Below are 17,132 nucleotides of genomic sequence, written 5' to 3' on the forward strand. Positions count from 1 at the left end.
CATCTTCCCATCAACTCTGACCAGCTTCCCTGTCCCTGTTGAAGAAAAGCATCCCCACAGAATGATGGTGTGTTCAAGGTATTGTGCAGTGTTAGTTTTCTGCAACACATGGCATTGCATCTTGGACAAAAAGTTCAACTTTGGTCTCATCTGACCAGAGAACGTTCTTCCACATATTTGCTGTGTCCTCTACATGGCTTGTGGCAAACTGCAAATGGGGCTTCCTTTGGCTTGCTTTAAAAAATGTCTGTCTTCTTGTCACTCTTTCATAAAGGCCAGATTTGTGGAGTACACAACTAATAGTTGTCCTGTGGACAGATTCTCCCACCTGAGCTGTGGATCTCTGCAGCTCCTCCATAGTGACAATGGGCCTCTTGACTGCTTCTCTAATTAGTTTTCTACTTGCCTGGGCTGTCAGTTGTGGTGAACGGCCATGGTTTGGTAGGTTTGCAGTTGTGCCATACTCCTTCAATTTTCAGATGATTGATTGAACAGTGCTCTGTGAGATGTTCAGAGCTTGGGATATTTTTTATAACCTAACCTTGCTTTACACTTCTCCACAACTTTATCCCTGACCTGTCTGGTATGTTTTTTGAAAACCATGTATCATTTTCTTTTCACTTTACACATACTTGCTACTTTGTGTTGGTATATCTCATAAATTCCCAATAAAATACATTTAAGTTTGTGGGTGTAACATAAAAAAATGTGGAAAAGTTCAAAGGGTATGAATACTTTTTTAAGGCACTGTATATTATGGCAGCCAACTAAAATGTCACAGTTACTTTCTGTAGTAAAGCAATAAAAATTATTTTCTTTCTTCCACAATGGCAAGGAAGCTCGATGGCTACTGCCACTTAAAATGGCACAACGCAATTAATGGTTTGGTTCCTCTCACACTGGGCAAATGTTCTTGAACTGGTCAACAGTTGTAACACTTAGCGGACTCTTTTCTGTGCCTAGAGGATTGTGTATTTTAGCACAAATCCTCCAGGAGGTCAGAGTGTGCCTACGATTGCTGACAGCTTTTGCATGAATTCAACATGGGCCTAAAGGAGAACACCCCTTTTGTTGTGATACAGGCTTACACTCTGGCTTGGTAATGGTCATACAGATGTTGGATGTATTCCTGTGGTATATCATTCTAAGATCTTTCAACTTGGAGCTGTAGTTCAGCCAAGGTGGTTGTTGGCTCTTGTGAATTGGAGATCTGTTATCCTATACAGTCCCACATTCTTGGTAGGGGGTGATCAAGCTGACCAGGGAAGATTCTGAATACCCTGAAGAGCATTTTGTATAGCATGGGCAGCGTGTAGATGGGTATTATCTTGTTGGAACACTAAATCTCCTGAGTACAAAAAAAAACACAATAGGACTGGTTCCTTGACATGCCAAAAGCTGGTCAATGTACAAATACCAGACCGGAACGCGTATGGTAGCTAATGGTGCCCTACACTATGACACCTGGTGTTGGTCCTGTTTATCGCCGCACTATGCATATGCAGGATAGCAGTAGGCACTCTCCAGCTCTCCTCTTAGCTCTAAGGTGGCCATCATTAATACCAAGGCAGAATTTGCTTTGATTATTGAACACTGTTGTTTATCATTCCTGTCTCCAATGGGCTATCTTGTGGCACCAATGCAGGTTCTCTTGACAGTGAATGACAGTGGCAAATGAGCTATTGGAATGAGTGAATGCATCCATCTTCAAGTAGATGGTTTCTAATGGTTTGGGTGGATATGAAGGATGGACCATCCAGCTTCTTGAAGTTCCACTTTTCTTCCCTTTTATAAGTCTGTCAAATGCACAACTGGAGCACACATTTATCTAGCAGGAATCTAGACACCTCAACAATGCCAAATCAACAGTCCTGTAAGAGAGAAAATAAGTAACAGTGTTGTCAAACAAAAAACAGTAATGCATGACAAAAAAAAGTCGGAAGATCTGTATGTAATCTACAGTATGTAATGTAATGTACGCCACTGTGTTGGTAGTAGTCATAGTAGTGGCTGCTGTGTAGGGGTAATGGTAGTGGAAGTTGAATAATGGAAGAAGCAATAAGGGGATTAGCAACAGGGAGTAGTAACTGCGGCAGGGGTAGCAGCAACCATATGGTATGGAACATGATGATAGGCAGGCTGACAGCAACAGTGGCATAATGGGGCCGGTGATCAATATCTACAGTCAGCAATGGAAGAGCCATTCATCGACCTCAGCTGGAGATGTGTGTAAATTCTTACTGATCATACCTGATTCATTCTGAAAAAGGTGATGTTTTGTACAATGGCAGAGGACAAGGTTGACAGTTTGGATGTGACACCACCTGGCATGCTGAAAACCCTCTCTGAGACGACACTGGAGACTGGACAAGACAGTACAGAGAGCAAACTGGGCTATTTTTGTCCAATGTTCCAATCTGCCTCCCAGAAGTCCGTGAGGTCAGAAAACAGGGTATGTGCCGGGAAAAGGCCACAGTCATTTAGAAAACGAGACAATTTTCTAAAAAAAAAAGTGAACAGCTGGGCAGAAGAATGACTACCATACAGCAGAATTAAATTCTGGTGGAGTCCCGGAACTTCACCACAATTCTATAATAACAAGACCATTTTTACAGACCCCTGCCTAACAAAACGTCCAACTGATGGCATATAGAAGAATTCAATTTTATAGCAGAATTCAGTTTTGGGGAAGGTGCAGAACTGTGTCAGACACCTGTCAAAAGACTTAATGATAGGATATGGCAAAAACTGTGGCAGAAGAGACAGAGAAGAAATCAATTTTAGAGAAGAAGGTAAGAAGTAAAACTGTGCCACATTTACTATAACTAAGCAGGATGGCAGCAACTGCGTCACCACCAATTTGGCCACGTGGAATTTTTGTTTGAGAATAGTTTTCTCACAGCCACGCATTCTGTCATAGATGTTTCACAATAGAGCAGAGGACAAGGAGGAGGAGGAGTCTGAGCATGATGATGATGGTGACAAGGACACTGTACTGCTTGGGGATGTGGCCTGGCTGCCACAAGAAGATTTTGGAGTGACAGTTTTGTTCTGATTTGGAATGCTTGCTAGTTCTATTTTCTCACAGAATTCGGTGATGCCGCCTCTTGTGCTGCAATAGTTCCCTGGTACCTATGTTTGTGTTTGAACACCCGCAGTTTATTTTAATCCTGCAGATCTTGCACAAGGCTTTAGTTTTGTGTTTCAGTCTTGTGGAGAAAATCCACCATACTGGAGATACTCACACATAGCCACTAACCTGGCTTTAATAATTGTATTTTTGCCATATTGCTTTTGTTATAACAGTGAACAGTTTCTTGAGGAAATAAAGCAATGCGTTCACTAACACAGATATAATAATGGCATTTTTGTCCTATTGGTTTTGATATAACACTGAATGGTTTCCTGAAGTAATAAAACAATGCATTTACTAACATAGATATAATAATGACATCATTGCTGTGTTGCTTTTGGTATAACAGTGATTAGTTTCTTGAAGCAATAAAACGTGTTCACTAACATACAGTTATGCAAAAGTATTCACCCCCTTGACTTTTTTCGTGTTTTGGTGCCTCACAACCTGGAATTAACATGGATTGTTTGAGGATTTGCATAATTTAATTTACAGAACATGCCCACAACTTTGAAGATGTTTTTTTTTTTACTGTGAAGCAAACAATAAATAGGACAAAATAACAGAAAAGGTCAATGTGCATCACTATTCACCTCCCTAAAGTCAATACTTTGTAGAGCTACCTTTCGTGGCAATCACAGCTCCAAGTTGCTTTGGATAAGTCTCTATTAGCTTGCCACATCTTACCACTGGGATTTTTGCCCATTCCTCCTTGCAAAACTGCTCCAGCTCCTTCAAGTTTGCGCTTGTGAACAGCAATCTTTAAGTCTGACCACAGATTTTTCTATTGGATTGAGATCTGGGCTGTGACTAGGCCATTCCAACACATTTACATGTTTCCTCTTAAACCACTCAAGTGTTGCTTTAGCAGTGTGTTTGAGGTCATTGTCCTGCTGGAAGGCGAACCTCAGTCCTAGTCTCAAATCAATCACAGAATGGTACAGATTTTGCTCAAGAATATATCCCTATATTTAGCACCATCCATCTTTCCCTCAACTTTGACCAGTTTCCCAGTCTGGGCTGCTGAAAAACATCCCCACAGCATGATGCTGCCACCACCATGTCTCACTGTGGGGATGGTTTTCTTTGGGTGATGTGATGAGTTGGGTTTGCTCCAGACATAGTATTTTCTTTGATGGCCGAAAAGCGAAATTTTAGTCTCATCAGACCAGAGCACCTTCCTCCATACATTTTGGGAGTGTCCCACATGCCTTTTCACAAACTCACAACATGCCTTTTTGTTTTTAGCTGAAAGTAATGGCTTTCTTCTGGCCACTCTGCCATAAAGCCCAACTCTATGGAGCGTACGGCTTATTGTCGTCTTATTTACAGATACTCCAGTCTCTGCTGTGGAACTCTGCAGCTCCTCCAGGGTTACCTTAGGTCTCTGTGCTGCCTCTCTAAATAATGCCCTCCTGGCCCAGTCCGTGAGTTTAGGTGGGCGGCCGTCTCTTGGCAGGTTTGCTGTTGTGCCAAGCTCTTTCCATTTGGTTATGATAAATTTAATGGTGCTCCTGGGGATCATTAAAGATTTGGATATTTTTTTATAACCTAACCCTGACTTGTACTTCTCGACAACATTGTCCCTTACTTGTTTGGAGAGGTTCCTTGGTCTTCATGGCAGTGTTTGGTTAGTGATACCTCTTACTTAGGTGTTGCAGCCTCTGGGGCTTTTCAAAAAAGGTGTGTATATGTAATGACAGATCATGTGGCACTTAGATTGCACACAGGTGGACATCATTTCACTAATTATGTGACTTATGAAGGTAATTGGTTGAACCCAAGCTTTTTATGAGCTTCCTAACAAAGGGGGTGAATACATACGCACATGCCAATTTTCTGTTTTCTATTTCTAAACAATAGTTTTATTTACACATTTTTCTCATTTCACTTCACCAACTTAGACCATAGTGTTCTGATCCATCACATAAGATTCAGATTAACAAAACATTCAACTTAAGGCTGTAATGTAACAAAAAATGAAAAAACTATCACTGGCAATGGTATGTGGCCAGGAAGGGGTTTAAATACTGTAGAGCACTGAATCTCAGAATCAGAACCTGATAGGTCATGACTGGGCGCTCCATTAGTCAGACACAGCACACAGGAATAGAACAGCTGAACAATCAGCCCACTGCTAGTCTTCTCCAGCACATGCCCGCTGTGTGGAAAAACAGAGCATTGCATCTTATTGCTAAGCATGCTGTCGCGTCACCAGGGGGCATGGCTTTGCAGCACATCTCACCACTGGGGCCTGGCAGGTAAGTTTGTGACACAATCACTGCCCAATAAATAAATTATCCCGTCTAATATTTTTTACTCATTGATTTGATTTGGTTATCTTTATATACTTTTAGTGAATCAGCCCTCAGACGATCAGTATGTCCCGCTGTTTAGACCCCAAACTTCAGCTATAAACTGTGGAGAGAACCTATTAAAAATTGTTAAATTTTCATGCAGTGACACAACAGGGAAATTAAGAAATTAAGCAAATGTATTGGTTGTCTAAAGGGGGCTCACATATCCTTCAAATGCATAGAAGGACACCACTTTTACAAATAGCACATGTGAAGTGAGAGTCAAGCTGAAGCTTTAGCCTTGGACACTGAGAGCTTCTAAGGTTTTTTCCCCCCACAGTATAGGTGAAAAATGCATGAGGGTCCAACCACTGGGATTCATACAGATCATGAGAACGATGGTTCCTAAGTCTAATTTTGCCAACAGTCTCAAATTTGCATGGACTCTGTCCTTCATTTCAGAGACAGTCCCTGCAAATTCGGACTGTCCTGGAACGAAAATGGGCCTACATAAGCCCCACCCATAAATGGATGGTCCCAAATTGATGGCTATTTGTCCTGTACATTTCTAAAATAATCTATATATATGACCTGATATTGGTGATTTGAATTTGCTCTTTATATACCTCATGGCATGTAATCTGTCTATCATGTTAAAATTTCTTTATACCAATAACAAGTGTGCTATAGCAAAAGTACCTTTTATTGAATCGGATAAAATCTCAATGATAAATTGTTCTTTGTAATAAACTGTTATTAATAATAACCATGCAGGGCTAATGTGTACTGTGGGATCAGCAGAAAAAAGATATGTCAAATAGACAACACATCACACTATGCAAATAATATATGTAGGTATGAAGGCAAATAGGTCAAGATGGGCTCTCCATCCTGGGTCAGATAACTTGATAAGCATTCAAAACAGTATCTAAAACATGGATGGTGAAGTCCAGTCAGGTCTTCAATATTATCATTTCAGATCGGTAGACAGATGCAGATGACTGGAAGAGAGGTTTAGCGTTTTCTTCAATCTTATCTGAGAAATAACATGTGGTATAAATGTCCCTGCACTGTCCCTCTGTGGAGATCCTGGAGATTATCCCTATAGACCTCTAAAATGGCCTAAAATGTGTTGGAACTCAGATATGGAGCCATGGTATGTTTCTGCTGGTGTCTGAACCTTAATCAGTGGTCAAAAAGTTTGGAGAAAGAATAGCAATAAAGGTGCATGGTCAAAGTAGGACTGGAGCCTAATACATGCCTAAAAGCTCCCTAATATTAAGGAATAATCTAAATATCTACAGTATCTGTCTGTGCTTGGGCCCTTAACTTTCTAGCACCTGGAGTGGTTTTGGAAAGCTGGTAGCAGTTTTAGGGTTTACAGGCTGTGGTCCAGACAGTGACCTTATACTCCCTAATAATGGACATTTAAAAAATATGGATTAGACCTATTGAGATCTACATATCTAAGAGTGGGATGGTGGTTTTCTTGCTGCTACCTTTTTAATCACAACGTCTTTTATGCATGTATTCATGTAATTCAATAAAGTATATCTTTTGTATTGGTACCTGTGAGCTTCAATTTTTGTAGGTCTTTGTTTTGTTGTAGGAGCTGGTACTCATATATTTTTCAAGTTGTTGGCCCCCAAATTTGACGCAATATGTATTGCACATACTCATTGTAGTTCAGGCATGCGGGCCAGCGTTGGTCTTGTATCTGTATTAACATATCTAAGAGTTCCTTCACATACAGTTTTGTGCTGGACATTTTTTTGGCAAAAAGATAAAACCTCAAAATAACACCTGTCTTGTCCACTGTTTTTGTAGCATTTTTGCCCATGCACTGTGTTTTAGCACCTAACATTTTTGGTTGGCTTTTTTTTGCACGCCTAACTTTCTTTTGTGGGAAAAAATATGTGCCATCTTGTCACTTCCTCTGTACAGCAGTATGGAAAGTAAAATGTTTATGGTTAAAATCATGTTATCGTATACATTTTTTTAATATTTTTTGGTTATTGTCACTATAAATTTAATGAAATCCTGCCCCATAGTCATGTACAGAAAACAAACAAACAAAAAAATCTATCAGAAAATAAAAACAGATTACAATAAAAAAAATATGCATCATTAACTGGTTTTAAAGAGCCTCTGTCAGCATGATCAACACTATAAAGCCATCTCTTCTACGGGGTGGGCCATTTATATGGATACATCTTAATAAAATGGGAATGATTGGTGATATTAACTTCCTGTTTGTGGCACATAAGTATATGTGAGGGGGGAAACTTTTCAAGATGGGTGGTGACCATGGCGGCCATTTTGAAGTCGGCCATTTTGAATCAAACTTTTGTTTTTTCAATAGGAAGAGGGTCATGTGACACATCAAATGTATTGCGAATTTCCCAAGAAAAACAATGGTGTGCTTGGTTTTAACGTAACTTTATTCTTTCATGAGTTATTTACAAGTTTATGACCACTTATAAAATGTGTTCAATGTGCTGTCCATTGTGTTGGATTGTCAATGCAACCCTCTTCTCCCACTCTTCACACACTGATAGCAACACCGCAGGAGAAATGCTAGCACAGGCTTCGATTATCTGTAGTTTCAGGTGCTGCACATCTCGTATCTTCACAGCATAGACAATTGCCTTCAGATGACCCCAAAGATAAAAGTCTAAGGGGGTCAGATCAGGAGACCATGGGGGCCATTCAACTGGCCCACGACGACCAATCCACTTTCCAGGAAACTGTTCATCTAGGAATGCTCGGACCTGACACCCATAATGTGGTGGTGCACCATCTTGCTGGAAAAAACTCAGGGAACGTGCCAGCTTCAGTGCATAAAGAGGGAAACACATCATCAGTGTGTGAAGAGTGGGAGAAGAGGGTTGCATTGACAATCCAACACAATGGGCAGCACATTAAACACATTTTATAAGTGGTCAGAAACTTGTAAATAACTCATGAAAGAATAAAGTTACGTTAAAACCAAGCATTGTTTTTCTTGTGAAATTCCCAATAAGTTTGATGTGTCACATTACCCTCTTCGTATTGAAAAAACAAAAGTTGGATTCAAAATGGCCAACTTCAAAATGGCCGCCATGGTCACCACCCATCTTGAAAAGTTTCCCCCCCTCACATATACTAATGTGCCACAAACAGGAAGTTAATATAACCAACCATTCCCATTTTATTAAGGTGTATCCATATAAATGGCCCACCCTGTATATCGGGAGACATACCCTTTAGATATTATGTCAGGAGTGATAGCAGCTGAAAGTAAAAGACATCTTGTGACAGTCTCATAAAATCAAGTATTTATTAAAAGCTCATCCTCTTGTGCCACACATCCCAGGATATACTGAGCCAAGAGGAAGGTAAGGAAGGACACAACTGTATGTTATTGTCCTCACCTGTTGCCTTAAGCCAGAGGTCTTCAACTTGCTATTCTCCAGCATGTTAAAACATCTGTGACTGGAGCCCCTTATAGTGGAGACCACTGCCTTAGGCTGAAATGGAAATACTATGGGGGTCATTTACTAAATGCTGACATTTCACATGCAATCACATACAATCTTTGTAAAAGCTCAGATGGAGGAAGATCCAACCATTTATTAACAGTCGCACTCCGTGGACCAGAAACTAGAAAAAAAAAAGACTCCAGGAGCTGGAGTAGATTTCAGTTTTAATTTTCTGACATAAATCTATAGTAAATATATCAGGCTTCATAGCCTTCTGATAAGTTCCACCCACTTAAAGGAGAAAGTGGTGGAAAACTCAAAAAGTGTTTGCTCAAAATACCTTTTGCCCTGAATTTTGAGACTTTTACACCAAAGGCCCGGTGTACAGCTTTGGTAAATGACCCCTTACATGTTTTATTGCATTTAGATATTTTAAGGGGTAGATAATTCTATAATGCAAGCAAACCAAATCCTGAGGTCACAAGAGGTTAATGAAGATCAGCTTGAGTTGTGAAGGATGTGCAACTCTTGGAACATGATGATAACATCACACAGTGTAAAATGCAGTTCCAGTTGGATGTTAAACTTTTACGTAAATGTTAAAAAATGTTATAAGCACACATTCAAGCTCTTGAAAGTTCTTCATGTCATTGTTTTCTGGCAATTAAACCTTTTAAAGAATGGACGTGTTCAGGAGGACCCCTCACAACATCAGTCACTTTGATCCTCCAAGGGTCATAAACACAGTCTTCTTCCTGGCCACTAGGCACCATGCCACATCCTGGAGGCACCCAAGCAGAGTCATATCCATGATCGTGCCAGGTGAGCCGCAGTGGGTGGTCTTGACGGTCAATTTTCTTAACCTTTCCCACCCTTACACTAAGTTTCAAAACCACTTTATCTACCTGACCTCCTGGATATTTTGAAGCCTTCCTCACATCTTTACTAATATAGACTCCTCTCCCCAACATCCCATTCAATGAGACTTGAAATCCATTGTTGATGATACTGTAGGCTGCATTTACCGATGTCCCATGATACATGGTATAAAACCTTCTTCCAGAATGTTTGTTTACCATTACTGCAGAAGTAATTCAAGTTTGTGTGTACCTGAAGCCTGCAAGAAGAGTTATACTGTGTTAATGTGAAGCAAGATGGAAGGATTATCAAATCCAAAAATAGTATTGTTCTTATTATAAAGAAGACAATGCCAAAGACTTCTTGTGACAATATAATGATGTAGCCTCAATATTTAATTCTTGCAACTGGTAACAACTCATTACAGAGACCCTCAGGAGTATGATCCTATGATAGTAGGAACCCACAAAATTAGCATGTCTTAGGGGATGTGCAATCATATTTTTTTTCTTTTGCAAACTAGACAGTCCCTTTCTTTAGAAAAAGTAAAATAAAGTAGTAATATAGGACCAACGGGAGGTCTATGTTTGGTAGGGGAACATCCTACAATTGCACTAAGGCAGAGCTTCCCATACCTAAATTAAATTGGGTAAGGCCTAGTTCACACTTCACTGATTTGGTCAATGATTTTTATCAGTGATTGTGAGCCAAAACCAGAAGTGAGGGCTACACAGAAATAAGTTATAATGGAAAGATCTGCACCTTTTCTGTGTTTTTGACCATCACCTGGTTTGGGCTCAAAATCACTGATGGAAATCACTAATCAAACCTAGGCTTAAAAGTTTATATTTTTTTAATTTTTATTGAGGAACAACTCATGAACCTATTATTACCCAAGCAAAGCAGGGGATTTAAAATTGACTTAAAGGGGTTGGGACAAGATTTAAACATAATATATACCCACTGAGAGTGTCTGTTTGGTGAGGGTCTAACGGATGGCTTGTTGAGCAGGTGCTCAACAAGCCATCCGGTGCTCAAATTGTTGCTCAAATCAGGTGCTCAAATTGTTGCTCAAATCTTCTGTATAGCATTGCCAGCTATGCCTTACAGATGAATAAAGCAGCAGCATGCACACCTGACTACACTCATATGGGGAAAATATGATGTTTTTTCTTGTGATTAGTTGGGGTTCCATCAGTTGAAACCCCACAATCAGGCACTTATCCCCTATCCTCATTGTGTTGCCGGATGCTGAATATTGGACCAGTGTCCCCAGGTAAGTATTGAGTGATGGGCTGTGACCACTGTTATAAAATATACTGTATAACGCAACAATTGTCATCATGGCTCTGGGCCCCTATCTATACTATAAAACCATTCCTATAAAAAGTTCTGGTGATTTCAAAAATCCATAAATACCTACAAAAACTGTTCTGCTCTGCCTTGGTTCAGTTTAGCCTCAGGGGGTCTTGGCAGTGTAATGGTTGTGTGAAAGAAGTATGATCAAGAGCATGTAATGTGATCACTCACCTGATTCTGATGTATAGCGAAATAGGCACAATACAATTTAATACCGGATACTAATGCTGTCTTTATCCAAGATCTCAGGTCTAGAAACAGGCAATGCATAAGAGTCAAGAAAAACGTACAGTTCTGATATATCCTCACCTGATGTATAAGTACAGGACCAACCTGATCCCATCAGCATACATCACTGAATACCAGCTTATAAAAAGAAACAAAATCAAGTAAAATAAAGTAACATCTTCTAAATATGCGGTTTAGAACAATTATGAAATGAAATCTAAATTAAATGAAATCTAAATTAAAAAAAACATCAAAAATATTTTTTGTCGGAAATTAAGAATGAATGATAGAAAAAGTGAAACCTAAAAGTACAAATTCAAAAAATAAGGTTAAAACCTTGCTATAAAGGAGGTAAATTTTTGGTCCACATTAGGCCACATTAATAGGTTTCATTCATCTAACCAAAAAACATATGTCCCTGACCAAATTATACCAGAATATATCTGCAGATAAAATACAAATATAACAATTCCTATCCTGACAATAGTTAACTAAACAGTGCAAGAAACTCCTACTTGAATTTTTCAATGGTTTTTGTGACGTGATATCACAGTCGAGTTAAGGACCCTTTGCACACCTTTGATCCGGGCGATTATCAGGAGGGAGATTTCAGAGGAACACTCATTCCTCGTAATTGCCCTGTATAAAGGTGCCAAAGGTCACCTGACAATTGATTCATTGGTTGAATGCATCTTTCATGTGGCACCTAAAATCATTGTTGGCAGAAGACTAACCCGATGTAAACAGTGATGTGCTGGCCACAAGAAATGAGTCTGCATAGGGAAGGATGATCACAGTAGCATTTGTTCATCCCCATACAAGAGAGATGATTGTTGCATGTAAATCCATCTCTACTGCACCTCAGTAGGGCAGTGATCTATAACAAACATTTTCCTCCCGATCACTTTTACATATGCATGGGGCAATGTAAAAGGGCCCTTTAAAAAGGCTCCAAGTAACTACTAAACCTACTAAATAAGAACACTCTAAAAACAATATTATTAATAATAATAATAATAATAATCTTTCTTTATATAGTGCCAATATATTCCACAGCGCTTTACAATAAGGGGGTTCAGGTACAAACAGAGCCAGAAATAACATAGTAAGGGTACTTTCACACTTGCATCAAAGTATTCCAATATTGAGTTCCGTCCTAGGGACTCAATACCGAAAAAAAACTAATCAGTTTTATCCTAATGCATTCTGAATGGAAAGCAATCCATTCAGGATGCATCAGGATGTCTTGAGTTCAGTCCTTTTACGGTATTTGGACGGTGAAAAAACTGCAGCATGCTGCATTTTTCTCTCAGGCCAAAAATCCTGAACACTTGCCGGAATGCTGGATCCAGCATTTTTTTCCATTGGAATGTATTAGTGCCGGATCTGGTCTTCCGGTCTGCACATGCGCAGACCTTTAAAAAATGTAAAAAAATTTAATCCGGAAAAACGGGATGGTATTGCAATGCATTTGTAAGACCGATCCGCATCCAGATCCATCTACAAATGGTTTCCGTTTGCATACAGATTGCATACAGATTGCCGGATCCAGCAATGCAAGTGTGAATATACCCTAACAAACAAGTCAATGATTAAAACAACAAGAATGAGGACCCTCATCACAAGAGCCCACAATCTATGAGAAGATAGGGGTGACATAGAAGGGAATAAGTGCTTTATTTGTACAGTGGTCCAGCCATCTTAACACAATAGGGTAGTGGATATAAGGCTGCACGAGCCATCAACACCCGATATTTGTAGTGCTTCTGAATAGGCATGAGCAGACCCGTGAATGTTCGGGTTTGCCGGGTTCGGCCAAACTTCGGGTCAAATTTCGGGTTCAGGACCCGAACTCGAACCCGAACCCAGACCCCATTGACCCATTGAACCCAAACTTTGGTGCACTAAAATAGTCATAGTAAGGGCAAAAAGAAACAAAATGGGGGTCAGAGCAGGACAATTGCCCTGCAAACAAATGTGGATAGGGAAATGACTTAAAATATCATAGAATATAAAAAAATTAAAAAATAATAATCTCGAACTAGGAGGTGGAGGTCAAAGCGGAGTAGGGGGTTGAGGAGGCGGTAGACGTGGCAGTGTAGGTGGAAGTGGTGGTGGAGGAGTAGGAGATAGCCAAGACTGTTTTTGTTTCCCCCCCTTTATTTATTTATTTATTTATAAATTCAGGAAGGCCCCAAAACATTGGGAAATGGAAAAGAGAATGCAAAGAGGAGTATAACAATGGCTGGGTGCAGCCGGTATACTTGACTATTCAGCACAAGGTACGGACAAGTCCTGTGGGATCCATGCCTGGTTCATTTTAAAGAACGTGGGCTTGTCCATGTTGGCTGTGGACAGACGGCTGTGCTTGTCTGTGATCACCCCCTCTGCCGTGCTAAACACACGTTCGGACAATACACTGGCCGCAGGGCAGGCCAGCAACTCCAGCTGGTGGTGCTGGTTGTTGTGGCGTGCTGCCAAATGTTTTCCACATTTCAGCCCTGCTAACCCTCCTCCTCTACCTTCGCCTTGCGCTTCCACTGAGCCCCCGCTGTCAGGTGGAAATGCCATCAGCAGCGCCTACCAGCATGCACTTGTACCCGCGCATCTTCCGATCACGCTCCAGTGACATAATTAAGGACGGCACATTGTCCTTGTAGCGGGGATACAGCAGGGTGGCCACCTAGTAATCAGCACTGGTTAGAATGTGGGCAACTCGGCGGTCGTTGCGCAGGCACTGCAGCATGTACTCGTTCATGTGTGCCAGGCGGCCCAGAGGCAACTACAAGCTATCCTCTGTGGGAGGTGTATCGCCTGTGTCCTCTGTATCCCCCCAGCCACGCTGCATTGATGCGCATGAGCTGCTTTGGGTGCTACCCTGCTGTGAACACGGTTCCTCCTTCTCATCCTCCTGAACTGTGACCTTGCTGGAAAGTTGTGTACCTGGCCTCTGTTGGTGCAGGAACCCACCTTCCGAGTCACTTGTGAATAACTAGCCTGTTAACCGTGGAAATTATCCCTCTTCCTCCTGTGCCACATCCTCTTCCATCATCGCCCAAAGCATTTTTTCAAGGAGACATAGAAGTGGTATAATAACGCTGAGGACGGCTTCATCGGCACTGGCCATGTTGGTGGAGTACTCAAAACAGTGCAACACGGCACACACGTCCTGCATGGAGGCCCACTCGTTAGTGGTGAAGTGGTGCTGTTCCACAGAGCAACTCACCTGTGCATGCTGCAGCTGAAACTCCACTGTCAGCATGTGCAAGGTGGAATTACACCTTGTGGGTACATCGCATATGAGGTGGTGAGCGGGAAGGCCGAAGTTATGCTGCAGGTCAGACAGCGTGAGAACGCCGAGAGCGTGCACAGACGGCCCACACTTTCTGCAGCAGCTCTGACATATCGGAGTGATTTTTCAGGAACCTCTGCACCACCAAATTCAGCACATGCACCAGGCAGGGGATGTGCATCAAACCGGCTAGGCCCAGAGCTGCTATGAGATTTTGCCCGTTATTGCACACCACCAGGATGGGCTTGAGGCTCACTGGCACCAACCACTCATCAGTCTATTGTTCCATGCCTGTCCACAGCTTCTGCACGGTGTGAGGTTTTCCCCCCAAACAAATAAGTTTCAAAACTGCCTGCTGTTGTTGACCCCTGGCTGTGCTAAAGTTGGTGGTGCAGGTGTAAGGCTGACCGGATGATGAGGCGGTAGAGGAGGAAGCGGAGTAGGAGGCAACGAGAAACGTCCTGCAATCATCGGTGGCAGAAGGACATGCGCCAAACTGCTTTCCGCCTCAGGCCCAGATGCCACTGCATTTACCCAGTGTGCCGTTAGGGAGATATAACGTCCCTGCCCTTGCTTACTGGTCCAATAATTGGTGGTTATGTGGACTGTGCCACAGATGACGTTGCGCAGTGCTCACCTGATTTTGTCCCCCACTTGGTTGTGCAGGGCAGGGATGGCTCCCCTGGAAAAGTAGTGGTGGCTGGGAACCACGTACTGTGGGACAGCCACCGCCATAAGGTTTTTAAAAGTCTCCGTCTCCACCAGATGGAATGACAGCATTTCAAAGGCCAGAAATTTTAAAATGCTGGCATTCAGGGCCAGGGATCGCTGGTGGATAGGGGGGTACTTCCTCTTTCACTCCAGTGTTTGGGGGGTGAACAGCTGTACGCTTCCATGGGACAGTGTGGAGATGCTTGGTGATGGTGTTGCTGCCACATCCTCTGTTTGCCACTGTCACTCCAGAGGGGGAGGGGGAGGACGAGACTACAGCAGAAGATGGAACAGAAGGAGCCTGAGATCTTTCGTGGTTTTTGAGGTGGGTACTCCAATGCAACTCGTTCTTTGCATTTAGATGCCTGGTCATGCAGGTGGTGCTCAGGTTTAGAACATTTATGCCTCGCTTCAGGCTCCGATTGCACAGCGTGCAAACCACTTGCGTCTTGTCGTCAGCACATTGTCTGAACAACTGTCACGCCAGGGAACTCCTTGGAGCTGGCTTTGGTGTGCTCAGTCCCTGGGTGGGGTGGACAGTAGCAGGCGTACTGGCTAGGGGACAGGCACTCTACTTTTGCACCCTGCTGCCTCTTTTGCTGTGTGGCTGGCACTGTGTGACCACCACCTCTTCCTCCACAGTGCACACATCACTCGCATGACCTTGATTCCATGTGGGGTCTAGGACCTCATCATCCTCCACATCATCTTCCACCCACTCTTCACCCCTTCTCTCCTTGCCGGTCTGCACACTGCAGAAAGCTGCAGCAGTTGGCTTCGTAATTATCAGAGACATGCTGCGGTGGTCGGCCCATGTCCACATTCTGAAACATAAGTGGTTGGGCATCAGTGCACTTAATCTCTTCCACTTCTGGGGCAGGGCTAGGTGGATGGCCTATGGAAACCCTGCCAGCAGAGTCATCATAAAGCATAAGAGATTGCTGCATGACTTGGGGCTCAGATTGCTTGATTGATTTGCAAGGGGGTGAGGTGAAAGACAGATGCCCATGTGCTTCAGGTGCCAACTCTGAAATTTCAGCAGGGGACAGGGTGGGAGACAATGTGAAGGAACTGGAGACACTGTTAGCCACCCAATCTACTACCGCCTCTACTTGTTCTGGCCTCACCATTCGTACACCGGTGTTCGGGCCTACAAAATAACGTTGAACGTTCTGTCGCTTACATGCACCTGAGGAAGGTGTTTCATTTGGGCGTGTAGCTGGCACAGATCGACCACGTCCTCCCCCTGCAACAGGAGCTCCACCAACACCAGCAGCACCACGACCAGGGCCACCTCCCTTATTTGATGCTCTCCTCATTCTTTGAGGTCACCTACCGAACTAACAGACGAATTAACTATATTAATTTCCCTGTCACGGATGCAGTGCAGGTGTACCTCACACAAAAAAATATGTCACCCACTGAAATAACTATTATAACTATTATATTTTTGTGTTAGGGGTGCAAAGATGGTGCATTGCACCCACTGAATTAACAGCCAGATAAATTATTATATTCCTGTGTCAGGGGTGCAAAGCTGGAGTATAGCACCCACGAAAAAAATCACTATAGATCACCCACAGAATAAATAACCATATAAAATTCCTAACACTCTCCCTAACACTCTCCCTTCAGCTGCCTGCTTCCTGTCCCTGCACTTCTCAGAGCCGATTGGCAGTGCTACACGTGATCCAGCTTGTATAAAGGCTGGGTCACATGATGCACAGGCCAATAACAGCCATGCCATTACTAGACATGGTTGTGATGGCTTCTAAGTGCCCACAGCTTAAAAG

At 42.4% G+C, this 17,132-nt stretch overlaps 1 protein-coding gene across 1 annotated transcript in view; it reads right to left on the minus strand.

Annotated features, from left to right (window-relative positions):
• Positions 1-17,132, minus strand: part of LOC120989164 — a 122,424-nt gene that overhangs the window by 63,017 nt on the left and 42,275 nt on the right. The window contains exon 2 of the mRNA XM_040417124.1: positions 9,562-10,008. Coding sequence (XP_040273058.1) covers positions 9,562-9,970 — 409 coding nt within the window. The 5' untranslated portion in view covers positions 9,971-10,008. The remainder of the gene's footprint in view (positions 1-9,561; positions 10,009-17,132) is intronic.

This window comes from Bufo bufo, chromosome 1, assembly GCF_905171765.1.
Source record: "Bufo bufo chromosome 1, aBufBuf1.1, whole genome shotgun sequence".
NCBI classification, from domain to species: Eukaryota; Metazoa; Chordata; class Amphibia; order Anura; family Bufonidae; genus Bufo; species Bufo bufo.